At 39.1% G+C, this 27323-nt stretch overlaps 1 protein-coding gene across 2 annotated transcripts; it reads right to left on the reverse strand.

The window, feature by feature from the left end:
- Nucleotides 1–5524: 5524 nt before the first annotated feature.
- Nucleotides 5525–23142, reverse strand: PXMP4 (peroxisomal membrane protein 4). 2 transcript variants are annotated; one of them, XM_043981080.1, is made up of 4 exons: nucleotides 22955–23142; nucleotides 8481–8543; nucleotides 8037–8112; nucleotides 5525–7384 (listed from the first exon to the last, which is right to left on the reverse strand). In XM_043981080.1, exons 1-4 carry the CDS (start codon nucleotides 23065–23067, stop codon nucleotides 7121–7123), a joined length of 516 nt encoding a protein of 171 aa, XP_043837015.1. In that variant the 5' UTR covers nucleotides 23068–23142; the 3' UTR covers nucleotides 5525–7120. The 2 variants fall into 2 exon arrangements, with proteins under 2 accessions (XP_043837015.1, XP_043837014.1); XM_043981079.1 differs by having other exon boundaries at nucleotides 7996–8194.
- Nucleotides 23143–27323: the final 4181 nt, after the last annotated feature.

Genomic DNA, 27323 nt, shown 5'->3' on the forward strand with positions numbered 1-27323 from the left:
GCTCTGTTCATCCTAAATTGGGCCTCTCAAAAGTCAGATCCTTGATCAAAGGCTCAGGAGGTAACTGTGTCTCATTCCAGGAAGCATTTCAATATCTGTCTCAATTCTCTTCCTATTTACTTAGAGGATTATAATTGAAAACTAGAGAAAGAAGGGACCACAATGGTTATCTGGGTGGCAGAGTGGAGACAGTGCTGTGCCTGGTGTCAGGAAGACCTGAGCTAAAATTTGACCTCAGACACTTACTAGTTGTGTGACCCTGGGCAAGTCACTTAACCTGTTTGTCTCAATTTCCTCATCTGTAAAATGAGCTGCAGAAGGAAATGGCAAACCACTCCAGTATCTCTACCAAGAAAACCCCAAATGAGGCCCTGGGAGAGTCAGATATGACCAAACTACAACAAAGGCTATCTAATCCATAGAGGATTCCCTCTCTGACGGCTGTGACAAGTGGTCATCTCCAGCCTCTGCTTGAAGACCCCTAGTGATTAGGAACTCCTTATATTATAAAGCAAATTTTCTACTTTTATACAGCTCTAATAGCTAAGAAGTTTTTCCTAATATGGAGGCAAAACTTGCCTCTTTAACATTTTACCCATTTCTCTTTGTTCTGCCTTGTGACAAAAAAAAACTGAATCCCTCTTTTATTCAGGTGAAGGCAGTACCCTCTCCCTCACGTCTCTTCTTTAAGCTAAATATCCCATCCCTCTATGGAATGGCTTCAAATTTCTTCTTCTTCTTCTCCTTCTTCTCCTCCTCCTCCTCCTCCTTCTTCTTCATCATCATCATCATCATCACCACCCTCCTCTACAGGGCAGAGAAAAAACTCCCCCAAAGGAGGTACAGGATTCTGAGCTTTTCTTCTAAATGTCAAACATATGTGAAATATGGAAAAAGAGCCCTGGCCTGGGAGACCTGTATTATAATCCTAACTACGACATGGGATTGTTCTGTGACCTTGGGCAAGCAAGTCACTTAACCTCTCCAGCCTAGTTTCTCAGACAACATAAAACAAGGGCGTTGGACTAGATCTCCATGTGGTACAGTGGAGAGAATGCTCCATTTGGAGTTAGGAAAGACCTGGGTTTGAATCCTAACTAGTTCTGTGACCACAGACAAGTCTCTTCCCTTTCTCTGGGCCTCTCTGGCAAAATGAGGGTAAGAGTGCTCATAGCACCTACCTCACAGGATTAAGGGTCCAATGGGATAGGGAATATATGGAAGAACTTGGTGAACATTTAAAGAGCTAGAGAAATGACAGCTCTTATTTTGAATAAATAAGCTTTCCGATGAGACGCAACTTCCTTTTTCTTTATTACTTAGAGTATCAGGATGATGAAAAAATACTTTTCTAAGAGAGGAAGGAGAATATGCACACCAAGGAGCAAATCTGCATTACTCAACAGCCAGATTTCTTCCCCGAAGCACAGAGAGGAAACCACCCACTATGCAGCAAGAAGCAACCTTCTGAATGAGGGAAAAAAGCTGCATCAAGGAGGAAATAGCTGAGCTAGGAAGCTGTATAAACAATGTGTTTCAAGGCTCACCTTGATTTTCTTTTACTTTTTTGGAAAGAAAAAAAATGTTTCTATTGGGATCCAAGGAAGTAAAATTTTTGAAGGAAAAAAAATCCACACTGCCTCGCCAATTCAATTTTTTCAGTGGGGTTTGGGAGAGAAGAGGGAGAAGGGGAGGAGTTTCCAAAGGAGGAAGAAATAAGCTCTACATAAATGACAAACAGGACACGAAGATGTAGAAAACCCCACAGATAGGGCAGTGAGCTCTAACAGGCAGATTATTTCTAGGCCACTTCTTCATTACACACAGCCATTGTTCAGGCCTCTCCCAGGCCTGTAGGATTTGCTGAGTGCCCTAAACTAGCCCCAGAAGCTGGTCTGGTGGAAGGATGAGAACATATTCCCATGACTCCCCTGGGAGCACATAACAATGATCTACCCACAGACAGCTGGGAAACTCAGAGCCTTTAAAGAGCCTGACGAATGGCTGGCCCTGGCCTGATGAACAGAGCTTGCTGTGGGGCTGTTAAACAAGGACAGGAGGCACACATGCAGACGCTCCTGGGGAGAAACAAGGCCAGAGCCTGTTCCCTGGAGCTGGGGCAGAAGAGAGGGTCAGGAAGGTTGGGAAGGAAACAAGCCAGGCCCTGCTGACACAGGCCAGACCTCTCAGCAGCAGGGATGGCCTCTTCTCACAGCAAGTACCAGCAACAAGTGTGGGGAGGAAGGCTAGACTTAGAGGTGGAAGAGGCCTGAATGCTATTTATTTATTTAGCCCAAACCCTTCATTTTAGAGACAAGGGAACTAAGGAGCAAAGGGGGAAATGACTTGCCCAAGGTCACCCAAGTAGTGTTGGGATTAGATCTAGTGCCTGTGACTCTAAATCCAGTCCTCTTTCCCCCCTAGACTACTATGCCTGAGAGCTGGAGTAGACACCCACACTACTCACACTGCCTGGCCAGCAAGTATGGCTTCATTTTTACCTCCACTTCAACCACTTCTGAGAACCCCCTAAATGGTTTGCAAATGTCACACAGGACTATGGGATCGTATTTTCCGAAGCCATACTTTGAATATATATTTTGAACAAGGTTTGTGGGTTGTTGTTTTTTTTTAAAGAAGCCTTGTTAAAAGTACATTTTTGGGGCAGCTAGGTGGCGCAGTGGATAGAGCACTGGCTCTGAATTTAGGAGGATCTGAGTTCAAATTCAGCCTCAGACACTTGACACTTACTAGCTGTGTGACCCTGGACAAGTCACTTAACCCTCATTGCCCTGCCCCCCCCCAAAGTACATTTTCTTTTCATTGAAATTAAGACTGTGTCATAAAATGGTTCCCACAGATCCATAGCTCTTTTTTTTTTTTTTAAGTGAGGCAGTTGGGTTAAGTGACTTGCCCAAGGTCACACAGTTAAGTGTCTGAGGCCGGATTTGAACTCAGGTACTCCTGACTCCAGGGTCAGTGCTCTATCCACTGTGCCAACTAGCTGCCTCCTTATAACTGTAACGATTGGAATGACGCCACCTGCTGGAGACTTACTGTATAAGAGTTCCGCCCATGAAGGGAAGGTCTTTGAGGGCAAGACCAGGAGTCTTTTCTTTGGCGTCAGGAAGTGACCGGGAGAGTGGGAGGAGGAAGGAAGAGACTGGCACTGGGTCTCAGGTTCTTTCCTTTGGACTCTGGTGGAGAGCGGAGCTAGAAATGCACTCTCCCTTTAATAGATAGGAATCTAGGCCTTTCTCTCTCTCTTTACCAAATTCTTATTCTCTTTAATAAATGCTTAAAAGTCTAACTCTTGCTAAAGCTTATAATTTATTGGCAACCACTCATTGGATATTTTAGACAGACTAGCTAGAATTTTAGCCCTTAACATAACTCTCCTTTTCATTCAGACCCCAGTCTACACTGGTTACCTCTTACTTAATCCACCTGGGCAGGAAGAACAGCCATTCACTGGTGGTACAATTGTCCAAAGGAGCCCAGGGCCAGCAGCATTGATGGTGATTGGCAGCAGCCCCTCAAAGAAGGAAATGAAAGCAAGGGCCTAAATCCTGACCTTCCCCCCAGCTACTACCCTGATCAAAACATTTTCATTTCTCAAAACTAGGCTCTCTTGCATGTAAGAGCCACACATTCTTAACAGGCATGATGATCATGGAGAAATGAAAAGTGAATGAGGTAATGTGCAAATCTTAACACACTATATAAATGTGATCTCATTATTCTTATTGCCCATTCAGAAAGGCAGAGACAAATTTTTTTGCCTAATTGGTCTAGAGAGAAACTTTCTATATGGTTACTCTTTAAATAATCCACAAGAACCTTCAGAAAAAAAGTAAGAATTTTCAAAGGAGTCTAAAATGTCTGAGTATCTCTCTTCATTCTTTGTTCTAATTGATTTCCTGTTTTGGATTCTGCTGGCTGGGGGATACCACTAGGAGAAATGGTATCTAAAGAAAAAAGAAAGAGCTCATTCTAATTCTGGTGAACTTTGCTGCTGTTAATTAAAATAATCACATGTGCTGGAGGACACCACAACTTCCTGCTTTCCTACACTCTCCACTGGAGGACGCTTTTAATAGAGTTAAGAAGGTTCATTCTATAAGAGATAATCTTCACAAAACTGATTTAAGAAAAATTCATCTTTGCCATCATGTTAAAGAAATCTATTTTATCCCATGCTATATGAGGAAGTGGATCAGACACTTGTGGACTACAGTAAGGATTTCATTTAAATCAAAATGCCCTCTCTGGGAAGCATAGAGTACATTTTGCTATAAAATAAGAATTAAAATAAGTTCATCAACTCATAGATTTAAAGCTGGAAAGAACCTCAAAAGTCAATCCTCTCATTTTTCAGCTTAAGAAACTGAGGTCAAAAAGGAATTTTGTTTTTTACAAAAACTAAGTATAATTTGTCAAAAAGAACAGAACACTTTGAAAACTATGAGTTGATGGTGATTTTTAAATTAGCCATTTGATGATTTTCCATTCTTGGAAAGAATCAAACCTAAATCCTGGTCCTTTTTAGACCTTAAAACATCCATGACAAGTGGGGGGGCAGAGCAGAGACAAAACATCTAAATTGCAATCTTTACCCATAGCAGAAGAATACTTCCCCAAATGGGTAGCCATCTATTTCAAACCAATGTCAAATTGAAGAGATTCCCATTGGAAAGGCCCCAAATACTTTTTTTTGGTGAGGCAATTGGGGTTAAGTGACTTGCCCAGGGTCACACAGCTAGTAAGTGTTAAGTGTCTGAGGCTGGATTTGAACTCAGGTCCTCCTGACTCCAGGGCCAGTGCTCTATCCACTGCACCATCTAGCTGCCCCCAAGACTTTTCTTTCATTTAAAAAGGCATCAACCGTGACTGATTTTTCTTTTAACTCCTTTAAGTACCCATCAGTCAGATACATAGGATCTCCAAGCACCATCTGATTAGAGAGATGAGCATAATGGATGGCACAGTGCCAGACACAAAGTTAGTTTTAAATTTATATTAGAAAATTTGATGATTAATAATAATAATCTCTACTAGCACCATTAAAATCATGATGGGAGGCAGCATAGCACAGCAGAAGGCTGGTCTTGAGGTCAGGAAAACCTACCTCTGACAAAAACTGGCTATAGGACCACCTAACTTCTCAGTACCCTGATATTATAAATTAGTTCCCAATCTGCATGGGTGAAGGGAGTTTCCACAACAGGCACTCCCTACACTAATAAACCACAGGTCCCAACAAAAATAACAACAACAACAACAACAATGACTCTACATTAAAATAGTGCTATAACTGACAAAGTATTTTCAGCCTAGGAAGGGCACATATTAATCCCATCTGCTAAATGAGGGAAGAGAAATTCAGAAAAAGAAAGCAGGGGCAGCTAGGTGGCGCAATGGATAGAGCACTGGCCCTGGATTCAGGAGTACCTGAGTTCAAATCTAGCCTCAGACACTTAACACTTACTAGCTGTGTGACCCTGGGCAAGTTACTTAACCCCAATTGCCTCACTAAAAAAAAAAAAAGAAAGAAAGAAAGAAAAGAAAAAGAAAAAGAAAAAGAAAGCAACTTCTCAAAGTCACAGAACTAGGAACAGAGCTAAAAATTGAACCCAGACCCTTTATGACCCTTCCCAAGGTCCAAAAAGCCAGAGAGGCCCAAAGTAACAGAAGCTGACAGAAAAAAAGGGCAGGGGGTAGGGAGACAAAAGGTAAGTCTGGCAAAGATGTGGCTGTTTAAGTCATTTATGCAAAGAGTCTTGTGAAAGCTGCCTAAGAAAGCCTAGAAAAGGGGAAATTCTCTTCAGCATTCTATATGCTAAAAAGGCTATAAAGGCTATAAGCCCTGTCAGGCCTCAATTCATTCATAGACTATCCCGGGAGAAGATGCCTAATCCAGGAAAGTAGGAGGGAAGGGTATGGATACCTTCGCTGATCTATGCTATTAGGATCAGGAACCATGGATGAACTAGGATGCACAAGGGGATAGTGGGCAGGAGGTGAGGCTTGGAGGGCTGAACATGTGCTTCATTCTCATCTCTTCTTGATGTCACCCTTTGCTTTCTCGTCAGTGTTTCTAAGTGGGACTTGCCAGCACCCGGACCAGGTCCCCATCAGCTTCTCCCAAGCACAAATGGCCCTAGTCCAGTACTCTGTGACTTGCCTTATTCTTTGTGCAAAGCAAACCAGGTTTGCACAAATTATTACATACAGAGATTGTTATTTCAAAGTCTAGGTTTACAGTCTTTTTGGTTCCCTAAAGGATGACTTTGTCCCCCATTCCAGGAGAGAGTCTGATGGAAAACTTGATTCTCACAAACCTATAAACACACTTCACAGGAGTGGAGGAATGAAAGATAAGATGAAAGAAATTCTAACTCAATTATCACTGATTGGGTTCTAAAAAATGACATCACTAAGAAACAAATAGTTTTTTCAGTTTGAGTCAGAAGAAATACACAATTACCCTTAAAGAAACCAGTGAATTATTTAGAGAAGTACTACTATCTTCTAAAGCAGGAAAAAATTGCACAGGGATGCAATGTTTAGAGAATCATGTTGGAGGCTGGATGACCTCTTCTTGGGGAAACTATGGAAGGGATTCTGAAGGGAGATTGAACTAGATGACTTCTAAGACCCCGTCCAAATCTGTGCTTCTACTGTAAAATCATTTGAAGCAATGGAAAGATGTGTTCTCTATACATAGTTACCTAGGAACAGAGTTGTGTTGGGTTTTTGGTTGTTTTTTTTTAATGAAAATGATTTGTTTTCCACTGATGATCTAAATAGCTCCCTGTCATTACACAGTATATATGGATTTAAAAAACAACAACAACAGTTCTTTACATTGTAAAATGGGTTAGGACCCCTATTCCAATGAAATTAAACGTGATGGAAATTTTTGTTGACTAAAAAAACTAATGGAAAAAAATGGCATAGTGTTTGTTTAAAAAATAACCAAGAAACTAATTGAAGGGATGGTAAAAATCCATCTGAAAACCCTTTAGGTTTATGATAGAACAACAACCAAAAAAGCCATCCACTTTTGCCCTGACCACAACAGAGCATACCACTATCCAGTTTTCCCGAAGCCTATGGATTATTTCCCAGAGCTGCTTTTATTATAAATAAGGAAATCAGAAATGTCATGCCACACGTTGCTGTCATCATAGAGATATGTCATGGAGGACTGCAGAGATGGCTGAAGGGTGTGTCTGTGGTATTGAAAGAGCCAGAGGATGAGTCCCCAGATGACAGCGGAAAACAAAGGAAAGGGATCCTGTTTTGGCTCTGGGATGAAGCCTTTCTCAACTGCTAGCCGGGCCAGTCCAAACAGGGTTCTTGACAGCAGGTACATGTTAATCTGCAAAAAGGAGAATCTGAGTAGGAAACTGAATGACATTCTAAGCTATGTCAGCCCCCACACTGCCCACCCGGTTTCACTGTCCTTTCCATTCCAAGATTCCTTGTCAACCAGACGTGAGCCAAGAAGGAAAAAAGTTTGGCAGTCAGGGAGAAGTACCATGTAGTGGCACTGAAGCATTTCAAAGGTAAGGAAGAGCTACAAGTCTAGGGGATGAGTCACTATTTTACTCTGTCACTTAATCATGTACTTCTCTCTGACTGCAGAGCTGGCCAGGAAAATCCTGTCTTGGGTGAGGTTGTAGTGAGCGACTAGAACAGCATCCAGGCCAAGAGAGTCTGGCAGGAGAGGAATGCAGGTGCAGGCAAACTTTAACCAAATGGGGGAAATCAGTCTAGTTTTAGGCCTTGGTAGCAGCTCAAGCTAATGATTAATCATGGTGTGATAATGAATGAACTGCACAGACATGGGGCAGGTGGTGAAGGAGGGTCCCCATGGAACAATGCTAACTTTTAAGACCGTAACTAAGAAGTCAAAAAACAAATCTGAAAGAGACAGGTCAAGTGATGGTAAACAGCTACCTGGTAAAAGAAGAGAGAGGATTTGTTTACCTGACTGTTGATGTTATTATTTTCTCCAAAAACCAACCAACCTCCAATACAGGCTGCCAGGAAGGAATGAAACTGGAAGGTCTGTCCCTGGACACGAGATTGCAAGGCACACAAGCCTTTGTAGGTAAAAACAAAGTAAGCCAGGTTTCGGGAATGAGTGTATGTGGCCTGAACAATTGCCTTGATCTTCTCCTTTAGGCTAAGTAAACAAAGCAACACAAACGCACACACACACACACACACACACACACACACACACACACACACACAAAGAATTAGAAAGACTATGATCAGAATGAAAATATGAAGACAAGAGAATATTTTCCTTTGTAACACAATGGAAGCTTTGCATGCAAGGATCAGGGTTGGTTAGTTTCCAAAATATAATAATGTATTTTCCCAAGGACAAGATCACATTATGTTTAAGATTGAGGAATGCTGCTGGAGATAAGCCATGCAGAAAAACAAAACCAGAGAGTTCATACCTTCCTCTTCTGAAGAGAAACGTCATGACCAGAGCATGGGGTGCACGGATTTTAGCTCCATAGCTGGGAAAGAAAAATATTAAGAAACAATTTTCATAAGATATTAGGTTCTTTGGATAGATGCAAGAAGGGTCTTTAACACTAATAAATTATCTAACTTCCCCTCAGCTCTCAGGAAAACAAGACTATTAAACTCTATCAAGGTATCTTTATTCACATTCTCACAAATTATAATGCATAGACTATTAGAAATGGAAGGGACCTTAGAGGTCAGTTAGTTCCACACTCTCTTTAAGGAGGAAATCAAGACTTCTGGGGGTGGAGCCAGATGGTGGAGTAGAAAAGAACTCAGCTGAGTTCTCCCAACATTCCCTTCCAAACAACTTTAAAATAACACCTCAAACTGAATTTTGGAGTAGCAAAGGCAACAAAAGGTCAGAGTGAGACGTCCTTCTATCCCAAGATAACACAGATTAGAGAGATCTGTGATATGGGGGAGGAGGCTGGACCACAGCCCACATGGATGAAACACCAGTAATGGGACTGGAAGGGTCGTGATGGCATAAGCAGGAGCAGCTTCAGGACCTCTTAAGCCAGAGACAGTAAGGGTACCTGGCAACTGCAGGGTACCCCTGTGGTAGCACTGGACACAGGACCAGATGTTGTATGGCAACTCTATTGCCTATACCCATTTCTGGGTCATAGTTCAAGGGCAGAAAGGAGCACTTTCAGTCAAGAGGGAGAGGAAAACCGGAGGGGCAACTGTTTGGCAACCCCATTGCCTTTAAGCACTTCTGGGTCATAGTTCAAGGGTGGAGAGGAACACTTTTGGTCAAAAGGGAGTAGAAGTCCTAAGGGGCAGTATTACTTCCAGCACCAAGGAATCAGGGACCCTGAGGAACAGTATCTTTACAGGCCACAACAGAGGAGGAGCTCTGAGGAGCAATATCAATTGTAATCCCAAGGGATCTGGGGCCCTTCTTGGCCCTGGGTAAGGACCAAAGTATAGACCCAGAGAGAAGTGACCATACCTTTTCCCAGATCACACCACCATAGAAACACTGAAAATTTCCAAATTCTTAGAATTTGATCTGAAAACAACAATGCAAAAAAGCCTGAAGCTTGAGATAGAGCCCTTCTCTCCCTCCACAGTGGGAACAGAACTCAACATTAACATAAAGTTCTAAATCAAGAATTAGGGTGGAAAAATTAGCACACAACAAAAAAAGAATCTGACCACAAAAAAGTTACTATGGTGACAGGGAAAATCAAGATACAAACTCAGAAGACAATGAAATTAAAATGCTACAAGCAAAGCCTCAAAAAAAAGTGAATTGGATACAAGCCCAACAAGAATTACTAAAAGAGCTAAAAAGTAATTTTCTTTTTTTTTCTTAATAGTATTTTATTATTTTCCAGTTACATGTAAAAATAATTTTCAACATTCGTTTTTATGAGATTTCAAGTTTCAAATTTCTCTCCCTCACTCCCTTCCCTTTTCCCTCCCTAAGACAGCAAGCAATATGATATAGGTTGCTTTAAACACATTTCCACATTAGTCATGCTGTGAAAGAAGAATCAGAACAAAAGGGAAAAACCTTAAGAAAGAAAAACAACAAATGAAAATGTAAAAATTGTATGGCTCAATCTGTATTCAGATTTACACATTCTTTTTTGGGATATGGAGAGCATTTCTTATCATGAGTCCTTTGGAAATGTCTTGGGTCATTGAATTGCTGAGAAAAACAAAGTCTACCACAGTTGATCATTACACAAAGTTACTGTTACTGTGTACAATGTTCTCCTGGTTGTGTTCACTTCACTCATCATCAATCCATTTAAATCTAAAAAGTAATTTTCAAAATCAAATAACACTGGTAGAGGAAAAAATTAGGTAGAGAAATGAAAGCAAAGGAAGAAAATTATGTTTTTTTGGTTTTTTGGCGGGGCAATGAGGGTTAAGTGACTTGCCCAGGGTCACACAGCTGGTAAGTGTCAAGTGTCTGAGGCCAGATTTGAACTCAGGTACTACTGAATCCAGGGCCGGTTGCTTTATCCACTGCGCCACCCAGCTGCCCAAAGGAAGAAAATTATGAACAATTAATAGCCTGGTAAAAAAGGCACAAAAATACTGAAGAAAATAATACCTTAAAAAATAGAATTGGAATTAAAAAAAAAACTCATTGGTGGACAGATAGGTGGCACAGTGGATAAAGCGCCAGTCCTGAATTCAGGAGGACCTGAGTTCAAATCCAACCTCAGACACTTGACACTAGCTGTGTGACCCTGGGCAAGTCACTTAACCCTCATTGCCCTGAAAAACAAAAACAAAACAAAACAAAAATAGAATTGGCCAATGGAAAAAGAGGTATAAAAATTCACTGATGGAAATAACTCCTCAAACAGAATTGGCCAAATGGAAAAAGAGGCACAAAAATTCACTAAAGAATGTAATTCCTTAAAAATCTGAATTGGGCAAGTTGAAGCCAATGACTCTATGAGACAACAAAAAATAATAAAACAAAGTCAAAAGAATAAAAAAACAGAAGTATCCCATTTTACCTAGAAAATAAATCAAGGAGAGATAATTTAAGAATTACTAGATTACTTGCAAGTCATAATCACAGAAAGATCCTAGACATCCTATCTCAAGAAATTATCAAAGAAGACTGCCCCAATATCCTGGAACCAGAAAGTAAAATAGAACTTGAACCTACTGATACCATATAAAAGAGATGCCAAAATGAAAACTCCCAGGAATATTATAGCAAAATTCCAGAGCTGCCAGGTCTTCAAGCAGAAAATTCAAACAATTCAAATACTGTAGAGCCACAGTCAGAATCACACAAGATTTAGCACCTACCATGTTAAAGGAGGGGAAGGCTTGGACTATGATATTCCCAAAGGCAAAAGAGCTGGGATTACAACCAAGAATCACCTACCTAGTAAAATAGTATAATCCTTCAAGGGAAAAAATATAGATTTAATGAAATAAAAGACTATCAAGCATTTCTGATGAAAAGACCAGAGCTGAGTAGAAACTTTGACTTTCAAATATAAGACTCAAGAGAAGCATAAAAAGGTAAACATGAAAAAGAAATCATAAGGGACTCAATAAGGTTAAACTGTTCACCTTTCTATATGGGAAAATGATGCATGTATCTTTTATTTTAGTCTAACATCTTCCTTTTATTTTATTTTTTTTAATAATAATAAAAAACATTTTATTTAAAGTTTTGAGTTCTAAATTCTATCCCTTCTTCCCTCTCTCCCCCCTCCCTGAGGAGGTAAGCAATCAGATATAGGGTATCCAAGTACAATTATGTAAAACATTGCCATATTAGTAATTTTGTATAAGAAAACTTGAATAAAAGAAAAAAAATGAAAAAGTAAAAAATAGCATACTTCAGTCTGTGTTCAATCAATATCAGTTCTTTCTTTGGAAGTGGATAGTATGCTTTATAATTAGTCCTTTGAGATTGTCCTTGTATTGCTGAGAATAGTTAAGTCATTTAAAGTTCTTCATCAAACAATATTGCTGTCACTGTGCCCAACATTTTCCTGCTTCTGCTCACTTCACCACATATCAGTTCATGTAAGTCTTTCCAGGCCCTTCTGAAATCACCCTATTTGTCATTTCTTATAGCACAATAATATTCTGTCACAATCATATACCACAGTTTATTAAGCCATTCCCCAATCGATGAACATTCCTTTGATTTCTAATTCTTAACCACAACAAAGAAAGCTGCTATAAATATTTTTGTACAAATAGGTCTTTTCCTCTTTTTTGGGATGTCTTTGGGATATAAACCTAACAGTGGTATTGCTGGATCAAAGGGTATGTATGCACAGTTCTATAGCCCTTTGGGCATAGTTCCATATTGCTCTCCAGAATGCTTGGATCTGTTCACAGCTCTACCAACAGTGTATTAGTGTCCCAGTTTTCCCATATCCAATATTTTCCTTTTTTGTTATATTTACCACTCTGATAGGTGTTGAGGTAATTAATACCTTAGAATTGTTTTAATTTGAATTTTTCTGATCAATAGTAATTTAGAGGGGGCAGCTAGGTGGTGCAGTGGATAGAGCACCAGCCCTGGAATCAGGAGTACCTGAGTTCAAATCCGGCCTCAGACACTTAACACTTACTAGCTGTGTGACCCTGGGCAAGTCACTTAACCCCAATTGCCTCACTTAAAAAAAATAGTAATTTAGAGCATTTTTCATATGACTAGATATCCTTTGACCATTTATCAATTGGGGAATGACTTGTATTTTTAGAAATTTGACTCAGTTCTCTATATATCTGAGAAATGAATCCTTTATCAGAGATACTTGTTTCAAAAACTCTTTTTCAGTTTTCTGCTTTCCTTATAGTCCTGATTACATTAGTTTTGTTTGTGCAAAAGCTTTTTAATGTTATATAATCAAAATTATGTATTTTACATTTTGTATTGCTCTCTGTATCTTCTTTGGTCTTAAGTTCTTCCTCTGTCCATAAATCTGACAGATAAACTATTCCATGCTCTCTCAATTTGCTTATGGCATTAGCCTTTATGTGTAAATCATGTACCCATTTTGACCTTATTTTAGTATACAGTGTGTGATGTTCGGCTATAGCTAGTTTCTGCCAAACTGTTTTCCAGTTTTCCCGGCAGTTTTTGTCAAATAACGAATTTTTGTTCCAAAAGCTCTGATCTATGGGTTTATCATATACTAGATTACTACAGCTACTTACTATAGTGTAATTTGTACCTACTCTATTCCACTGATCCATCTCTCTATTTCTTAGCCAGTACCAAATTGTTTTGATAATTACCACTTTATAATACAGTTTGAGATCTGGTATTGCTAAACCACCTTCTTCCACATTTCTTTTCATTGATTGCCTTGATATGCTTGAGCTTTTGTTATGATGAATTTTGTTATTATTTTTTCTAGATCTATAAAATATTTTTTATAGTTTGATTGCTATGGCATTAAATAAATAAATTAACATAGGTAGAATTGTCATTTTTATGATATTGGCTTGGCTTACCCATGAGCAATTAATACTTTTCCAATTGCTAAGATCTGACTTTACTTTTGTGAAAAGTGTTTTATAGTACTGTTCATACAATTCCTGAGTTTGTCTTAGCAGGTAGATTTCCAATTATTTTATTATGTCTACAGTTATTTTAAATGGAATTTTCCTATCAGTTGTTGAACTTTGTGATACACGTATCTTCTAAGAACTATATCATTATTATAGCAGTTAGAAGAACTCTACTTAGAAAGTGGGTACGGGAATGAGTTGATAAATTGCGCTGATGTAAAAAAAATAAAAGGTGTTAGAAAGAATACCTTGGAAGTAGGGAGAAGGGTGAAGAAGAACGGGGAAATTTATCTCACATAAAAGAGGTGCACAAGGAAGAACTTTTACAGTGGAGGGGAAAGTGGGGGGGAGGGCACAATGCTTGAACCTTACATCTAAGTTGGTAATAGAAATCTAGCTTACCTAACAGAGAAAAGGACAAGGTTGGGGAGGGAAATGATAAAAGGAAGGTCAGATATAAGAAGGAAGTAGTCAGAAGCAAAATAGACTTGAAAGAAGAAACAAGATAAAAAGAAAGAGAAGGATAAACAGAAGAAAACAGGATGGATGGAACTGCACAGTTAGTAATCATAACTGTGAATGTGAATGGGATGAACTCACCCATAAAACAGAAGTAGATAGCCAACCTGATTAGAAACCAGAATCCAACAATATGTTATTTACAAAAAGTACACTTGAAACAGAGGGACACACCCAAAGTGAAAATAGGGGGCTGGAGCAGAATCTATTGTACTTCAGCTGAGGTTAAAAAAAAAAAAAGCAGGGGTGGCAATAATGATCTCAGACACAGCAAAAGAGATAAACGAGGAAACTACATTTTGCTAAAATATACAAAAGACATTGAAATAATAGCAATACTAAACATAGCATCCAAATTCTTAGAGAAAAAGTTAAATGAGTTACAGAAGGAAATAGATAGTAAAACTATACCAGTGGGGGACCTCAACTTTTCCCTCTCAGAACTACATAAATCTAATGGCAAATAAAAAAGAAGTCAAGGAGATGAATAGAATCTTAGAAAAGTTAGATAGGATGGACTTCTGAAGAAAACTGATGGTACCTTCACAAAAACTGATGATGCATAAGGGCATAAAACCCTCACAACCAAATGCAGAAAAGCAGAAATATTAAAAGCACCCTTTTTAGACCATAATGCAAAAAAATTACATTTATCAAAGGGCCATGGAAGCATAAATTAAAAGCAAACTGGAGGGGCAGCTAGATGGCGCAGTGGATAGAGCACCGGCCCTGGAGTCAGGAGTTCCTGAGTTCAAATCCGGCCTCAGACACTTAATACTTAACTAGCTGTGTGACCCTGGGCAAGTCACTTAACCCCAATTGCCTCACTAAAAACAAAAAACAAAAAAAACAAACAAAAAAAAAGCAAACTGGAAACTAAATAATCTAATAATAAAGAATGAGTGGGGGGCAGCTAGGTGGCGCAGTGGATAGAGCACCGGCCCTGGAATCAGGAGTACCTGAGTTCAAATCCGGCCTCAGACACTTGACACTTCCTAGCTGTGTGACCCTGGGCAAGTCACTTAACCCCTATTGCCCTCCCCCAAAAAAAAGAATGAGTGGGTCAAAGAACAAATCATACAATCAGTCATTTCATTAAAGAACATGAAAACAATAAGACAACATTCCAAAATTTGTGGGATGCAGCCATAGCAGTTAGGAGAAAATTTATATCTTTAAATACTTACATCAATAAAATGGGAAAGAGCAGATAAACGAATTGGGCATGCAACTTAAAAAAAAACTAGAAAAAGAACAAATTTTAAATCCCCAATTAGATGCCAAAATGGAAATCCGAAAATAAAAGGAGAGATTAATAAAAATGAAAGAAAACAAAACCATTGAACTAATGAATGAAATTAAAAGCAGGTTTTATGAAAAAAAACAATAAAATAGATGAATAAATGAACCATTGTTCAATTTTATTTAAAAAAAGAAAACCAAATTACTAGTATCAAAAATGAAATGGGTAAATACGCCACCAATGAAGATCAAATTAAAGTAATTATTATGAGTTATTTTGTCCAATTATATGCCAATAAAACTGACAACCTAAGTGAAATGAATGAATATTTGCAAAAAATATAAACTGCCCAGATTAACAGAAGAGGAAACAGAATACTTAAATAACCCTATCTTAGAAAAGGAAATTGAATAAAGCATCAGTGAGCTGCCTAAGAAAAAATCCCCAAGACCAGATGGATTTACAAGTGAATTCTATTGAGGCAGCTAAGTGGCATAGTGGATAGAGCACAGACCCTAGAGTAAAGAGGACCTGAGTTTAAATCCAGCCTCAGACACTTGACTCTTACTAGCTGTGTGACCCTGGGCAAGTCACTTAACCCCAATTGCCTCACCCAATAAACAAAAAACAAAAACAAAAACAAAACAACCAAGTGAATTCTATCAAACATTTAGGGAACAATTAATCCTAATACTAAATAAACTATTTCAATAAACTGGTAAAGAAGTCCTACAAATTATTTTTATGACACAAACGTGGTTTTGATACCTAAACCAGGGTGTGTAAAACAGAGAAAGAAAACTATAGACAAAAAAAGAAAGAAAACTATAGACCAATTTCCTTAATGAATATCAATGCAAAAAATTTTAATAAAATACTAGCACAGAGAATACAGCAATATATCACAAAGATCATACCCTATGACCAGGTGGGATTTATGCCAGGAATGCAGAGCCGGTTCAATATTGGGAAAATTATTAGCATAACTGACCATATCAATAACAAAAACAACAATCATGTTACTATATCAACAGATACAGAAAAAGCCATTCCTACTAAAAACACTAGAAAGCATGAGAATCAATGGAGTCTTTCTTAAAATAAGTAGTATCTATCTAAAACTAATAGCAGGGACAGCTAGGTGGCACAGTGGATACAGCACCCACCCTGGACTTAAGAGGATCCAAGATCAAATCCAGCCAGCCACACTGTGTGACCCTGGGCAAGTCACTTAACCACAATTGCCATATTGTGTATGTATGTATGTGCATGTGTATACATATATGCATATAATACACACATATACACACACACACACATATAACAACTCTGAGATACCACCTCATACCTATCAGATTGGTTAACATGCCATAAAAGGAAAATGACAAATGCTGGAGGGGACATGGAAAAACTGGAACACCAATGCACTGTTGGTGGAATTGTGAACTGATCCAACCATTTTAGAGGACAATTTGGAACTATACTCAAAGGGCTATGCATACCTTTTGACCTAGCAGTACGACTACCAGATCTTTATCCTAAAGAGATCAAAGAAAAGGGAAAAGAACCTATTTGTACAAAAATATTTATACAGCTCTTTTCAAAGTGTCAAAGAATTGGAAATCGAGGGGATGCCTATCAATTAGGTAATAGCTTAACAAGTTGTGATATATGATTGTGATGGAATACTATTATGCTCTAAGAAATAACAAGCAGAATGGTTTCAAAAAACCTGGTAAGACTTATATGAACTCATGCAAAGTAAATTGAGCAGAACCAGAACACTGTATACAGTAACAGCAATATTGCAATGATTAACTATGAAAGACTTTGCTACTCTGATCAAGACAATGATCTAAGACAATTTCAAAGTACCTATGATGAAAAATGCTGTCTACCTTCATAGAGAGAATCGATGAACCCTAAAAGCAGCCTGAAATATTTTTTAAAACTTTTATTTTTGTTTGTATGTGTCTTTTCTTTTGCAACGTTGCTAATATGGAAATATGTTTTGCATGATTACACATATATAATTGATATCACATTGTTTGCCTTCTCAGGAAGGGGGAGGGGTGAGAGGAAGGAAAAGAATGTAAAACTCAAAAAAATTTTAAATGATTGTTAAAAAATTGTTTTCCATATAACTGGGAAATAAATATTTAACAAAATAAGTAAGCATATTTTTTTAAAGAGGAAATTGGAGCAGCTAGGTGGCATTGTCAAAAGAGTACTGACCCTGAAGTCAGGGAGACCTGAGTTCAAATGTGACTTCAAAAACTATTGTGTGGCCCTGGAAAAGTCACTTAACCTTGAAGGTCTCAAAAAAAAAAAAAAAAGGAAATTGAGACTGAGAGAGGTTGATGTACTTCTCCATAATCAATTAGGAATGAATATGTGAACTATGAAAGGAAGTAAGGGGATTACAAAGAGAAATAAGATTTCTTATCTACAAAAGTATCTACAGTATCTAGAGAAATGTTCATGCATAAACTTGAAAGGGTCAGCTAGCTATGACTCTTCCCCAACTTCACCCCCCTTTCCATTCTACCTTCATCCTCCACAGGTCTGTATGAGGGCACCTTCAGTTTTTATTAATAGGACAACATCCCATCATCCTTTCAGTTCTCCTTCTACTTTGTCTGCTGAGCTTGGTAGATCTTGCTTTCAATTCTAGCATTAGATGCTCTTTACTGATGGCTAGGAAAACTAAGATGACAAAGAGGAATCTGGATGAACCTGAAGAGCAACTAAATAACAGCAAAGTAAACATTGTAGATAGCAGCCAAAAACCGGATCACATTACGACCATCTGAGTGGCTAAAGTCGGACAGTAGCCTTAAAGGCCAAGGGGCAATTTGACCACAGGGAAGAGAAGCCTACCCTTTCCAATTCCAAGGGATGTCCCCCTAAATAGTCAAGCTTTCCTTAACAACTCATCATGGATCTGTCATCCAGGAATTGAGGTAGTCTTTTGAAATATGTTGTTGTTGTTGCTTTGTCAATATCATCCTGTAGGATGCGTCTGGTAACCTGGGATTTGGTGCAAGTCTTCTTCACCCTTTTCATCATCTTCACAATTTGAGAAGACATCTTTTGTATCTAAATACTTAAACTTAGTCTAAATAAACTTCTATGATAATGGAATATAGGGGCAGCTTGGTGGCGCAGTGAATAGAGCACCGGCCCTGGAGTCAGGAGGACCTGAGTTCAAATCCGACCTCAGACACTCAAACACTTATCAGCTGTGTGACCCTGGGCAAGTCACTTAACCCCAATTGCCTCACTAAAAAAAAAAAAATGGAATATACCTCGTAGAACAGTGGTATCAAACTCAAATAGAAATGGCAGCCAATAAACCATATATATGGACCTAGTGAGTGGCATATTGACTTAATTTTAGAATGGAATATTATCCATGTCTTATTGCATTTTAATTTGTTTTGTTAAATATTTCCCCATTACACTGTAATCTGGTTCCTGCACACTCAGGATTATTGTAGGTGCTGCCTCAGATGTACATGACACCTCTGATATATAATGCAAGATCCTTGAAGACAAGGACTATTTCAGTTTCGTTTGTGCCTCCAGAACCTAGCATAGTACCTGCCATAGAGGAAGCAGTAAATAAACACTTGTAGAATGGAGTAGAATTTCAATAATGCTATAATTATTAATCATCTACAAAGTTTAGATTTGTTGGCCTCAAATTTGTTTAATAGTAGAACTGTGCATTTTAGCAATGTTATTTATTATTATTGATCTACAAACGCCCTGAGGTTCTTTCTCTTCTTCTTCTTCTTTTTTTTGGTGAGGCAATTGGAGTTAAGTGACTTACCCAGGGTCACACAGCTAGTAAGTGTCAAGTGCCTGAGGCCAAATTTGAACTCAGATCCTCCTGACTCCAGGGTCAGTGCTCTACCTACTGTACCACCTAGCTAACCCCACTGAGGTTCTTTCAAACATGTCTAGAAACAATGTTGGGCCCCTACTTTTCGAGGAATTAAAAACAAACAAAAAATCCCATGTAAATCAGCAAAGAAGGTTCTTCCACATGTACTACACACCCTCACCTATGGCATGAGTCAATCATACCATAACACTGGTTGAATAGCTAAGCCAATTATACACTATTCTGAGGAGCCCCATTGGCACTAGTCATTCATTATTTCTATCAACTTCCAAAACAAATATTTCATAGAATCTTGAAGTTAAAAAGAGCTTTGAAAGTTAGCTAGCTTAACTTCTATTTGAAATATGAATCCCTTCTGCAACATTCTTCAACAAGGAACCACTGAGTCTCTGGCTGAAGATCTCTAGTAATGAAATCAACTTTGCTACTTCTATTAGGTGACCATCCTTCACATTTGTCCACTTTTCTCCTTTCAACTGGCCACTACTCTAGTTCACACCATCTTTACAAACAGACTTTTTATTGGCTTGTAGTTTCTCCCTTCTCTAATTCATCTTTCCATATAGCTACCAAACTAGCAGTGCTAAAACATAGATCTGTCACAACACTGCTCAAAAATCTTCTATGGCTCCCAATTGTCTTTAGAATAAAATACAAAATTCTCATTGTATCATTTAAAGGCTCCATCACATGGTCTTTTTCAAGTTTATTTCACATTATTTACCTTAACACAAGCTTATATTCCAGGAAAACAATCTTCTTTCAAGGCTCAGCATAACTGCTACCTCTTATCAAATAAAGCCTTTCCTGATTCCTTTCAGTTGTTAGTATGGTCTCTTTTCTCTAAACTAAGGGGTTCTTAACCTGGGGCCTGTGAACATTTTTTTAGTTCATAACTGTATTTCAGTATAATTGAATTAATTGTAATCCTGTGTATTTTATTTTAGGTATCTAAAAATAATATTCTGAAGAGTCCATAAACTTCAGACTGTCAAAGGGATGTGCTGGTAAATGTTTAACAACTGACTCTGAAAATGCATTGACACTTTAAAGTTTAAACTGCATCATTTATCTGTGTGACCTTGGGCAAGTCACTTAACCCTCATTGCCCCACAAAACAAAAAACAAAACCAAATATAAATAAATAAACTGCATCATTAACCCTTTCTCTATCACTTTATGAAGTCTAGAAAACCAACAAAACACTAAATCAAGCCCTGATTTGTAGCATTTGCCAGTTTCCAAGGTCTAAATGCTCACACTGAAAATGGAACCACCAGTTCTCCAGGGCCAGCACACCTCTGGGTCCGTAACACAATAAAGAACCCCTGCTCCAAATTCTCTTTTACTTACTTCTGTGTATTTTGGATCCCTCCAATAGAATGTAATCTCCTTGAGAGAAGGGACTATTTCCTTTTTTATTTTTGTCTTTGTAACTCTAGCAAAATGAATTGTACATAGTAGGTACTTATTGAATATTTGTTGAATTAGGTTGTGAGATCACTACTCACAAGGCATTGGAGTTTATTTCTGGACAACTCTAATTGTTAGAAATGTCTTGCACTGAAATGAAATCTGCTTTCCAGTAACTTCTACCTATTGACTTCCCAGGCCTATCTAGTGCTATCAAGCAGAGCATGAGGAATTATTCTACCACATGAGCCTTTCAAATATTTGAAAGTCTTTTCCAGACTAAGTGTTCTGTTGACACAGCCTCATAAGTATGACATGCATTCAAATATCCTACTAAACAGTTCCTTCAACCAATCCTCACATAACCTGTAGCCCCCAGAACTAGACAAAATGTTCCATGTGTGGTCTGACCAGGATAGGTGACAGTAGGACTACCATTCTCCTGATTCTGATACTTTAATTAATGTCATTTAACAATAAATTGGCTTTTTTGGTTACTCACACTTTGGATTCACATTGAACCTGTATTCAACTACAATTCCCAATCTATTTCAAGCACACAATTCAGTACAGGAACAGCCTCCAACTAACACACTTCCAAGAATAACACACAACTCACCCAAATTGCATCAAGTGCCCTCACTATTTCTTCCCAACTCCCACCCAATCAATCTTGGCTCACTGCTCTTATTCCAGGTTGTGGAGGACCTGTGAGGTAGTTTCCCAAGTCTCAAGCAGAAACATGCTGCATTGTGCAATATGAATACATATTACATAAGAACACAACATGGCTGGGAGAGAATTTGTGACCTCACATCTCTTTCCATTGTACTCTGAACTTTTTAGGTTCCATTTATGGTCAGGTCTGGGCACCACATTCTAGGAAGGACATCAAATACCAGCTTGTGTACAAAAAGAGGGTAAATGAGGATACTAACGGACTTAAAATCATTCCCTATGAGCACCTGTTGAAGGAATTAAGAAAATTAGGCTGAAAAGGAGATTTAAAAGGCCTCTAATAATGGCTGCCTTTAAATAACTGAAAGAGCATCATGCTGAAGGGGGAGTAAATTATTTCAATGTGGCTCCAGGGCAGAACTAGAAGCACTGGATTAGAGATTGAGTTCCTCAATAGAAAGTACTTTATACACTTAAAAGCTGTCCACCAATGGAATGGGTTGCCTCATAAGGCAGTGAGTTTCTTGTTACTACTTTAAGTGTTCAAGCAGAAGTTGAATAGCCCATCACTTGAATATGTGATAGAAGAGATTCCTGCCTTGGATAGGAGGCTGGGCTAGATGCACTTCTAAGGCTACATCTAAAACTGAGATTTTATTATTTAAATCATTAACTACAGTACTAACAGTATTATTCCTGTTCTCATTCCAGGCTAGGGAGGCCTTCTGAGATTAGGGAGTTTGAGAAAAAGTATGCTCAATGCTTTAAAAAAAAAAAAAGACTTTGGAGTCAAAGGACCTGGGCTTAAAGTTATCTCGTGACTTTAGGCAAGTCAGTTCGTTCATCTATGAAATGAGACTGTTAGATTAGACGTCCTGTATTCCATTCACCTCTAAAAATCCACGATCTATGTATGATCTCTAAGATTTTTCAGAATCACAGGCAGAAAGAACCTGAAGAAGATTGGTAAAGTACTTTAAGATCATTTAAAGGAACTGGTGATGTTTAGCTTGGAGAAGAGGGGACATGGTAAGTGAAGGGCTGTCATGAGGAAGGGGACTTAGGTTTGTTCTCTTTGGCTCCAAGAGACTAAGATGGGGGGGGGGGGGGATGAGGATAGAGGCTACAAAGAGGTAGATCTCTTAAAGGGGTCGAGAAATCCAGAAATCCAACGAGCTGCTTCCGGAAGTAGTGGGTTCTCGTTCACCAGAAATCTTCAAGAAAAGGCTGCACGACCGAACACTTGTTGAATGCGTCCTAGAAAAGATGCCACTCGCTTGCAGGTGTGGATTGGACTAGATGGTCTCTGCAGCCCCTTATCTCTCGGAGATTTTGCGCAGAGTCCCTGACCGCGAGAGGCAACGAAAGCAGCAGAGGCACCACAGCCTATTTCACAAACGCCCAGAGCCCAAGGCTCTCCCCCTCCCTTCAGATCCGGACCGTGACCATGACCCTGCCCATGACCGTGACCCTGAGGGCTCTGGCCCTGCATCCTCAGCACCCGGTTCTCTCGGTATTCAGTGACACGCCCCCCGCTCCCCCGGCCCCAGGCCTCAGTCCTCCAGGACCGACCCCCGACCCTCAGCGACCCTGAGCCCCGGCCCCCGGCTCACACGGCTCCGTTGCGGAAGCCCTTGAGCACCGCCAGCGCGGCGTGGTAGCGCCGCTTGCGCAGCAGCGTGTTGACGGCGTAGAGCAAAACCTCGAGCTTCGGCGGGAGGCCCATGGCCGCCGAAGAGAGCCGGGACACGGAAAAAGAGTGAGGAGACACCACCGAACCGAAGCGCCTGGAGTAACTCCGCACCGGGCTTCCTGGGCCGGCCGAGATGCATTTTCTTATAGGGCGTAGGATCCGTCATTCATACGAGATTAGCCAATCAGAATAAAAAACCTGCTCTAAAGGCATGGGAACCCCGGATTTCTTTGGAATTACTGGCTCATTAAACCAAGAAATAACAAACCATAACCAATCACAAGATGGGCTACTCCCCCTCTGGTTTAGTGCTGAGCCTGGATTCTGCTGGATTCTCCCTTTAGGGAGGTCCTCAGAACGTGAGGATGTGGTTGGTAGAATCTGACCAAGAAATGATAGAAACTGACACAAATTTGAAAACCAGAAATCATGAAGGATACCAATCCCTTCCTTTTACACATGAGGAAACTGAGACCTAGAGTTGTCATGCCCCCAATCATACAGGTACTAAGTTAGCAGAACCACTTTAACTTGAGGTCGTCCTATGACCTTAGATTCATCAACCCTTCTGCCTCTTAAGATTCATTCCCCAACAGGCAAATTAATGTGAAAAGGATATAATAGAATATAAGCAGGTAGTTATCAAAAAGGAAACACAGATTGTCAATAACCACCTTTTGGTTTTCATTGTTTCAGGCTTTCTAGCTGTCAGAGAAAAATGTAAAAAAACCAAAACCCCCAGAAAACTCTGGCGTGCCACCTTAAATCAGATTTAATGGCAAAGATACTTAAAACAGATAAAAATGCAATGTTGTTGGGGTTATAGGAAACCAATCATACGGCTAAGGGAGTTATGAATGGTGCAATCATTTTGGGAAGCAGAATAACAACACGTAAGTTTTGAAATTGTTCTTACCTTTGGCCTAGTGATCATGGTCTTAGAATATGCTAAGGAAAGTTTTAACAGCACAAAGCTGCTTTATTCGCAATGGCAAAAATCTGGGAGACAAATCTCACCTGTTGTGACCATTCCTCACAGTCCTGGGACTACTAGCTACTTCCCGGTTTCCTAGATAAATTTGATGCACTAAATACAATAAAATACTCAATATATAAGGGTAGTGGGGCAGCTAGTAGTGGGGTAGTGCAGTGGATAAAGCACTGGCTCTGGATTCCAGAGGACCTGAGTTCAAATCCGGTCTCAGACACTTGACACACTTACTAGCTGTGTGATCCTGGGCAAGTCACTTAACCCTCATTGCCCGGCCCCCTATATACATATATAAAGGGTAGGTGTTGATTGAGTCCATCTATCAAATCACCCAACTCCTACTTACAGTAGCAATACACTATGCTTTAATTGGTTGTCAGGTGACAATAGTCAATTGGAGGTGTGAGCAAAGTTTAGGCATCAGTGTATCACAGGGTTAAACTAATTGTTACAAGTCAATTTAGGGCAGCTAGGTGGCACAGTGGATAAAGCACCCGCCCTGTATTCAGGAGAACCTGAATTAAAATATGACCTCAGACACTTGACACTTACTAGCTGTGTGACCCTGGGCAAGTCATTTAACCCCTATTGCCCCACAAAAAACAAACAAGAAAAACCAAGTCAATTTAGCAGTCCTATTTAGCAGTAGCATTTGGATTGGTTGCTGGCTATTACACCTTGGGTATATAAGGTTTAGAATTGAGGAGGAGTCCCTTGGAGGGACTGGGGAGAAGAAGTCTTACTTGAGGTCTTGGGCAAGGATCTTGTGAACTTCAAAAGGTCTGGAGGATTTTGAATTTAATCTCATTATCATCTTAGTTCTAGGAGCCTCTCCAGAATAGATGGCACATTATCTGCGTTCAGAGTAGTGAATTAATTAGATACAATGAAGAAAGGCAGATTCAAGACCCTACCAGGAGCCCAGCAGAAAAACTGTATCATGCCTGGGGGAACATCTTGAGGATCTCATCAAAAAGTTCTTTTCATCTTTGAGGAGATAAAACTTATTTCTCTGCCACAAATAATAATTGGGGGGGGGAGGGCAATGAGGGTTAAATGACTTGCCCAGGGTCACACAGCTAGTTAAGTGTCAAGTGTCTAAGGCTGGATTTGAACTCAGATCCTCCTGAATCCAAGGCCAGTGCTTTATCCACTGCACCACCTAGCTGCCCCACAAATAATAAATTTAAATCCACATCTCCCTGAACTCTATATACTTGTGTGAGATTGTGCTTTACCCCTTTGGTGGGGGGGAGGGGGGAGGGGAGGAAGTGAATGTTTTACATCAACTATACTACCATAATAAATGCATGTTTCTAAAAGTTCTGTCTCTCCGTCTCCGTCTCTCTCTTTCTCTCTAACTGGCTCCTTTCCCGCTACCTGCAATCATACCCTTATTTTCTCTCTTCTTTTTTTGATGATCTTAAAAAAATAATGGAAAGGGAAGGGAAGAGGAATACACTGCTAAGGGAGGGTAGGAGAAGAGGATAGGAAAATTATGTCATATAATTGGGTAAACAAGTAGGAGTCTATACAAACAATGAAGAAGGAGTGGAGTGGATGACACTTGAACCTCACATTTCAACAGTCAAAGTGGGGAAGAATACACACACATACAACTTGAGTATAGAAATACATTTTACTCAATTGGGAAACAGAAGGGGAAAAGGAAATGGAGGAATGAGATCAAGTGCAGATTAAGCGAAGAATTAGTCTTAAACAAAAGAAACTTTAGTAATGAGGGAAGATTAAAATTTTTTGTGTGGGTGCAGGGCAATGAAGGTTAAGTGACTTGCCCAGGGTCACACTGCTTCTGTCAAGTGTCTGAAGCCGGATTTGAACTCAGGTCCTTCTGAATCCAGGGTTGCTTTATCCACTGTGCTACCTAGCTGCCCCCAGGGAAGGTTTTTAAAAGAGGCTTAAAACAAAAGAAAGAATCACAGAATGACTAATGGGGAAATATGTTTAACATGATTGTACAAGTATAACCCTTATCAAATTGTTTGCTATCTTGGGGAAGGGGGAAAAGGAGGGAGGGAGAAACATTTGGAACTCAAAATCTTATCCAAAAATGAATCAATTGGGTATTGAAAATAAACAACAACAAAAAAGCAAAGGACCTCAATAGAATTTTAGAAAAATTAAATATGATAGATTTCTGGAGGTTTTTTAATAGAAATTAGAAGGGAAAATACATATTTTTTCAGCCATGAATGGCACTTTCACAAAAAACTGACCATTTAATAGGATATAAAATTCATACAAATAAATGCAGAAAAACAAAAAAATTTAATACAAATTTTATGAGCCATAATGCAACAAAAATTATATTCAGTAAAGAATCACTGAAAAAATAATTGAAAATCAACTGGAACTTAATAACAATTCTAAATTGGGACAACGAACAAACCATAGAAACAATCAGTAATTCCATTAAAGATAATAACAATAATAAGACAACATAATAAAATCTGGGGGATACAAGCAAAGTTATCTTTAAGGGAAACTTTATATCTGTAAACACTTTCATCAATAAAAGAAAGAGCGAATGAATAAATTGGGAATGAAACTTTTTTAATAAACATTTTAATTTATAGTTTTGGGTTCCAATTTTTATCCCTCTTTCCCTTCCTCCCCTCCCCACTTCCTGAGGCGGCAAACAATCAGATATGGGTTATACATGTATGATTATGTAAAACATTACCATATTTGTCATTTTGTACAAGCAAACTTGATTAAAAGAAAAAAATGAAAGAAAGTGAAAAATAGCATGCTTTAGTCTATTCCATCAATATCAGTTTTTTCTTTGGAGGTGGATAGTATGTTTCATCAATAGTCCTTTGGGATTGTCTTGGATTATTGTATTGTTGAGAAAAGTCAAGTCATTCACAGTTCTTCATCAAACACTATTGCTGTCTCTGTGAACAATGTTCTCTTGGTTCTGCACACTTCACTATACATCATTTCATATATGTCTTTCCAGGTCTTTTTGAAGTCATCCTGCTTGTCATTTCTTATAGCACAATAATATTCCATTATCATCATATACCACAGTTTGTTTAGCCATTACCCAATTGATGGGCATCCCTTTGATTTCCAGTTCTTAGCCACCACAAAAAGAGCTGCTTTAAACATTTTTGTACAAATAAGTCTCTTTCTCTTTTGGGGGATGTCTTTGGGATATAAACCTAGCAGTGGTATTGCTGGATCAAAGGGTATGTATGCATAGTTCCAAAGTGCTCTCCAGAATGGTTGGATCTTTTCACAACTTTACCAGCAGTGGATTATCATCCCAGTT

Source organism: Dromiciops gliroides, chromosome 2 (assembly GCF_019393635.1).
Source record: "Dromiciops gliroides isolate mDroGli1 chromosome 2, mDroGli1.pri, whole genome shotgun sequence".
In the NCBI taxonomy this organism is placed as follows: domain Eukaryota; kingdom Metazoa; phylum Chordata; class Mammalia; order Microbiotheria; family Microbiotheriidae; genus Dromiciops; species Dromiciops gliroides.